Source organism: Barbus barbus (genome assembly GCF_936440315.1).
Source record: "Barbus barbus genome assembly, chromosome: 22".
NCBI classification, from domain to species: Eukaryota; Metazoa; Chordata; class Actinopteri; order Cypriniformes; family Cyprinidae; genus Barbus; species Barbus barbus.
Window position 1 is genome coordinate 28,660,893 of NC_136750.1, and position 6,460 is coordinate 28,667,352.

Below are 6,460 nucleotides of genomic sequence, written 5' to 3' on the forward strand. Positions count from 1 at the left end.
TGTACTCTTTATATATCTTAAAAGCATATCTGTTGGCCTCTAAATGAACTCCATACTTATTCTCATGAGACTCGAGCGTGAGTGTGCTGAGATGATCTCGCTAATGATTCACTCATGATACTTTACACACACCTGCTAAAACTACCTCCCAATCTTTTAACGATCAGTAGTTCTGAAGGGTATCAGTGCTTGAAATGATTAATGTTTCCTGCACTCAAATGTAAGATTTTCAGAAAATTGACTCGCTCTCAGACAATCCAAGATTTTTAGTTTGTTTCTTCTTGGTAGCAGATTGGAGAAACTTGCTCAGCATTTTATTGTCTGCAGTGAATGGGTGCCGTCAGAATGAGAGTCCAAACAGTTGAGTAAAACATCGTAATAAAACACACCATCTTGTGAAGCCAAAAGCTGTGTTTGTAAAAAGTGTTTCCATCATTAAGAATTTTTATTTTTTTACTTAAAACCCGTTTCCAGCCAAAATACAGGTCCATAATCCATAATAATGCTTCCTCCAGTGAAAAAGTCCATCTCCTGTGGTCCTTCACATTAAAATCCTCACATATATTTGTTTAGAGCTGTTTTGGCTTGTAAACTGCGCTTGATCTGTGCAGATTTCTCTCCTCTGATTCAGACCAGATGGACTTTTTTCACTTTAGGAAGTAATATTATGAATAGAGGACACGTATGTTGGCCATAGCAACAGTTTAAAGTTAAAAATGTCTTGATGGATTTATTACAAACACGCAGCTTTTCACTTAATAAGATGTTAACTGATGGACTGGAGTGGTGTGGATTACTGTGGTGTTTTTATCAGCTGTTCTGACTCTAATTCTGACGGCACCCATTCACTGCAGAGCATCCATTGGTGAGCAAGATTTTTCTAAATCTGATGAAGAAACAAATTTATCTAAGGATGGCCTGAAGGTGAGGACGTTTTCAGCACATTTTCATTTCTGGGTGAACTATTCCTTTAAAGCTGGAATTTGACAGCACATCAAAGTTCATCAAGTTAACAGCTCGCATTCATGCGTGAACGCCCTGTTATGCAAGCTACATTTGTTCTGTTTTGCTTTCCTTTTGTTGCATGCTGTAGTGAAAATCAAATTGCCATATCAGTTTGGTTCAGCACATCTGTGTGTTCACAAAAGGTCAAAGGTCCATCAGAAACTATTTCACAACAGCCTGTTGGCCCTCTCAGGTTAAATAACCACTGAGCCATGAGCTTTTCTGTAAAGTTTAATTACAAACAGATTTTATCACTGCTTTATTTAAATCCTCGTAACACAGGAGTGTGTTATTATTCATTCTGCATTGGCTTGTAGACGCGACACTCAATCCGGTCTGATCTTCCCAGGTTACTTTACCCAGAATAATCCAAAGGCACTGCAAAACTGTGCTTAAGATTACTACTATAACATTTACCTGTTACTAGGTAAGAACCATCGCTAGTAGAATGTAACATAAAACAGCGATAGAACACTTCAGGTCTCTTATTCCAGGAATGTCTATCTGTTAAAATATGATTTAATAAAGTTGAACTCATTTACAGTTGATTCTCGGCACACAGGTCATGTGCTTTTTATGATTGTTGCTGTAAACCTGCAGCTATATGTCATTACAGCTTCATGAATGTGCATGTTCTCATTAAAAAAGACATTTAAGATATTTCGAAAGCATAGATTTCACCAAAGACCTAAAAAAGAACAACATTAAGGACCCTTCAGTTTCGTTATTCAGAGTTTCTGAAAGTTTTATGAAGATAAATGTAATACTTTAAAGAACAAAATTAATGGAACACAATACTTTAATATGGTCTCTAAATGTAAATGTTTTGTATTAGTGCAAATGTCTAAAGATTTTCAAATCAAGATACATTTATTAGAGAAGCACAATAACTAAAGCGGTTTTCTGAGAAGTTGATCAAAAGTTTATGATTAAAACAAACAAATATCTGCTAGTAGGCTTAGACAAATCAACTTAATTCAAATGGAGAAGTTTTCATTCCCCGGTGAAAGATGTTTGTTCTTGTTTTAATCAAACTTAATTTTGTTCAATTTCTCAGAAAACGAGACCACGTGTTCAGTTTGCATATCAAGTATATCTTGATTTAAGGATGTTTAAATATTTGTATTAGAAATACAAGACGAAATACTGAGGAAGATATTCATTTGTCCAGTGCATCCAACATTGACGTTATGAATTTAAGACCTTGAGAAGGGCGAATTAAGACCTTTTAAAACCTGCAGAAACCCTGGTTATTACTTGGAGATGTGCAGAAGAATTACAGTGTATATTCACAGTATATAATCACATATGCAATCAGAGTCTGTCATAAGGCCTTAATTCACTTCATCTTTTTCGTCTCGAGTCCATTAGAGTTCAGGTGCTTTGGAATTGTGCTTTTCCCTGAAATAGCAGGGATCACTTTGTCAAAAAGCAGCAGAGAGCCTGTCATGCCTGTAAGATGAGTGGGAAAACAGCATGAAGATCCTGGTGGAACACATAGAACTGTATTTTTCTTGCTGTTATTAATAAGTTATCATGCATACATGATCTTTATGATTATAGGTTTGGATTGTGAGCAAATAAACACTGAGAAATACATGTGGTGCTTAAATGATTCTCAGACATTTTGCTGAGTAGTTTGTGTTCTTCATGACTGCCATGCAAATATGATTTTTCTCTGGCATTAAACACATTTTATTGATTGGCCTTTTGTTAAACTTGTTTGACAGGATACACCTGTTTTCCTAACAAAAATAGCTGATTACAGAACAGTCTCTGAAGGATTTCTTCAAATGAATGAATGTTGTAATACTAATTGCTCACCCAGTATTGGTCCAATCCAGTACACAAAACTGTACTCCGCAAAACTGTTGCCAGGACAGGGGAACTGTATTGAGAACGCCAGTGCCGGATTAAACACAGCGCCAGTCACATGACCACCTTCACAAAATACAGCACAGAATGAACGATACTGAACGATAGAAAAAATTATGATAGATATTTTTCTAGATAGATAGATTGATTGATAAATATTTTATAGATAGATAGATGTACTGAATGATAGAAAAAATTATGATAGGCTAGATAGATATTTTCTAGATAGATAAATAGATATTTTTCTAGATAGATATATATTTTTCTAGATAGATGTACTGAATGATACAAAAAATTATGATAGGCTAGATAGATATTTTATAGATAGATAAACAGATATTTTTCTAGATAGATAGATATTTTCTAGATAGATATATATTTTTCTAGATAGATATACTGAATGATACAAAAAATTATGATAGGCTAGATAGATATTTTATAGATAGATAGATCGATTTTTTTCTAGATAGATATTTTATACATAGATATACTGAATAGAAAAAATTATGTTAGATATTTTCTAGATATATATATTTTATAGATAGATATACGGAAAGATAGAAAAAAATATGATAGGCAAGATAGATATTTGATAGATAGATAGATGATTTTGAGAAAGCCGGTAAGAACACTTGCACAGTTTATGAAGTACTGTGGTGGTACCGGTAGCTGTGGTCAGTGCACACACCTGTATAGACTAATGTGGTGATGACAGCAGATATCGCAGGAACGCGATATTTCTCCTCCACCTTCTCCACGTTAAACACCGCAGTGTGCATCACAAACGCGCAGCCCAGCTCCACCGCGGCGGCCTGCAGCAGAGGCGCGTTAACGGGGCTGTTCGTGCATTTAAAGCCCGTCAGCGAGTGCTGCTCGTGCAGGTCAGAGAGCGCCAGCGCCCACGCGTGAGGCATGACGCGCCGCGCCGCCACCGCCGCGATCAGCTGGCATGAGATCCGCGTCAGCGCGCCTCGCCGCGTCAGAGTCCCGAGGTAGACCCGCTCCAGAGCGCCGATCGGGTTACAGATCGCGCCGCGGAATGAAAGTCCGTGGACCACCGAGATGAGGAACGTGAGCGTCAGCGCGATCCGCGGCTCCAGTCCGCCCACCTCCGCGAGCAGCTTTAACTCGTGCGTGCACGCGCACAGCTGAAAAGAGTAGATCAACTCCAGCGCATAGATGGTCCAGTTTCGATTTGGGACTAGATATAAAACCGTTCTCCTCGCCACTTCGCTAAAAACTACAATCCCCAGCAGGAAGGACAGGGAGACGGTGAGCTCGGCCATCTCTGCCATTGCATCCTCATAATAATCGTGTTACTCTGATCCAGTCAGGCAACTTTACAACGGCCACGCCTCCGCGCCAGTAGCCCCGCCCACTTTGATTCAATCAGTGCAACCCACTATGGCAAAAAGCTTGACTCATGAATATTAATTAGATGATGCTAGAGACTTCCTGGAGTGTACAGACACGCAACCTTATTCATATTCATGAGGCAATCTTTATCGTAACAGTGATTCGTCAGCTGACCATCGCCCGCGTCTGCCCTTCAGCCAATCAGGAGGCTTACTGGGAAAACGTCTGGTTACATAAATAATATTCATGAGCCAGTCCTTTAGTTTAGTAGGATTTGTAAAGAACTTCGTCCAGGGTTCACAAAAATAAACATTACCTGGATACCTTTTAATCTAACAGAAATATAAGCTTCTTTAATATAATATATAAGTAAAAAATATGATATAAAAACTATAATCAGTGTTGGGAAGCCTACTTTGGAAATGTACTGTAGGTTATAGATTACAAGTTGCCCTATTTAAAATGTAATAAGTAGCGTAACTATTTCAATTACTTTAAAGTAATGTAACTGATTACATTTGGATTACTTTTCTAAATTCCTAGCAAACTTTTGAAGCAGGCCGGGTTAACATATAGAACTCAACACTGATGTTAGACTTTCAAAATCCTTCATCACTTGAATTAAGATTATAATAATTTCATATTAAAGCACAGCCACCACAAAATCAGGCTTTAGCACCTCTTTTTACTTTGAGATCATTCTGAGGTTAAATACAGATTTAAAATCACAACAAGAAACCTTTTAATAGATATAATAGCCTACTTGAAATAAAATCTTATTTTATTTCAAGTAGGAAACAAAACTTGGAAAAGAAATCAATCATATCTGTATGTGTGTGAAAATATTCAGATGTAAACCCCTTTGTATTCATTAACATTTTCATAACTGTAATTTAATTAAACATTTTTCTCAGCAATTGCAACAGATTATACGCAATTCCATTACATGTAGCTTACTCAACACTGTATATAATCAGATAATGTATGTAGATTTAAATATTTTAACAATCCCAAACTAATATGTGGCTAATAATAAAAATTCACCCATGCATGTCTCATCAGAGTGATGATGGTGGAGAGATCATGAATCATGAATATTATAAATCACCATGAGTCACTATTATGAGTCATGGGGATATGGGCAAAACCAAAAAGGTCATTATAGTCTCGAAGGTCAAAAAGGAAATGTATTTGATATGATACGCAAACAGATATGCATGTACATAATATCTAATAAATCAAAATAAATATAATGTGCATAATTCTCTCTTCAAAATGTTGCCTTCTGGCCGGAACAGCCAGGCACAAGAACAGTATTTCCCTGCAGGCTATATTCAGCCTGAACAATTAAAACATTCATGACTATACATTGTCCAACGCAAGTGACACATTTATACATAGAATCTGAAAATTGTACACATGTAAACTACACACTTGTAAATAACATATCTGTACATTTATTTAAACAATTATGTTTTCCCTATATTTCTACTTCTGTATATAGGGCATTATTTAATTCACTGTTTTTCTTGAATTAGTGTTATATTCCATCTCTACTGAGTTATTCCTATGTATATCTGCACTATCATGTATGTTGCACTGTCCGTACTTTCTTCTGTACTGGAAGCTCCTGTCGTCAAGTCAAATTCCCTGTGTGTGTAACATACTTATAAAGCTCTGTCTGACTTCTGACATATAGCTAATGAATCAAAAATCAAAATAGTTCATTTGGCTATTTTGATGAAATATTGTATACATTATCCCTAATAATAAAAACGAACAAAGCAATTATTAAACATTTACAGGTGCTTCATCACCTTTAACAGGTGTAATCCTCATCACTGGCTGGTCTGTTTTCTGATAATTACCTGCAGAGGGCGCTGACATACTTAGGAATGGAGTTTCCATGACATCTTTAAAGGTGATCTATATATTAACACACACACACACACGCACAGAATTGTTTGTTGTCAACACTCACACGCACAGTGTGTGTATGCGTGTATGTATGTATGTGCGTGTATGTGTGTGTGTGTGTAGACAACAAACAATTCTGTTATAATATTTTACAATAATACTGTTATATAATGCTGTATATATAATATATCCTTTGACTATACCCTTATGCAATATACTATCTATCTATCTATCTATCTATCTATCTATCTATCTATCTATCTATCTATCTATCTATCTATCTATCTATCTATCTCTGTCGGTCTGT

The 6,460-nt window shown here is 36.3% G+C and overlaps 1 protein-coding gene across 2 annotated transcripts; it reads right to left on the reverse strand.

Moving 5' to 3' along the window:
* Nucleotides 1–1,219: 1,219 nt before the first annotated feature.
* On the reverse strand, nt 1,220–4,244 carry LOC306888016 (aquaporin-11-like). Of its 2 annotated transcripts, none has more exons than XM_079446109.1 (3): nt 3,569–4,244; nt 2,830–2,946; nt 1,220–2,457 (listed from the first exon to the last, which is right to left on the reverse strand). In XM_079446109.1, the coding sequence occupies exons 1-3, from the start codon at nt 4,173–4,175 to the stop codon at nt 2,345–2,347; spliced, it is 837 nt and encodes a 278-aa protein (XP_079302235.1). In that variant the 5' UTR covers nt 4,176–4,244; the 3' UTR covers nt 1,220–2,344. The 2 variants fall into 2 exon arrangements, with proteins under 2 accessions (XP_079302235.1, XP_079302234.1); XM_079446108.1 differs by having other exon boundaries at nt 1,228–2,490; nt 3,569–4,231.
* Between the last annotated feature and the right edge of the window lie 2,216 nt (nt 4,245–6,460).

What these genes read in the sequence shown, in the direction of transcription:
- LOC306888016 (XM_079446108.1), bottom strand. Translation starts at nt 4,175, where the DNA reads ATGGCAGAGATGGCCGAGCTCACCGTCTCCCTGTCCTTCCTGCTGGGG. An exon ending in CACCACATTAGTCTATACAG is followed by an intron (nt 2,947 to 3,568) that starts GTGTGTGCACTG and finishes TATTTTGTGAAG; the next exon opens with GTGGTCATGTGACTGGCGCT. An exon ending in CTGGATTGGACCAATACTGG is followed by an intron (nt 2,491 to 2,829) that starts GTGAGCAATTAG and finishes GTGTTCCACCAG; the next exon opens with GATCTTCATGCTGTTTTCCC.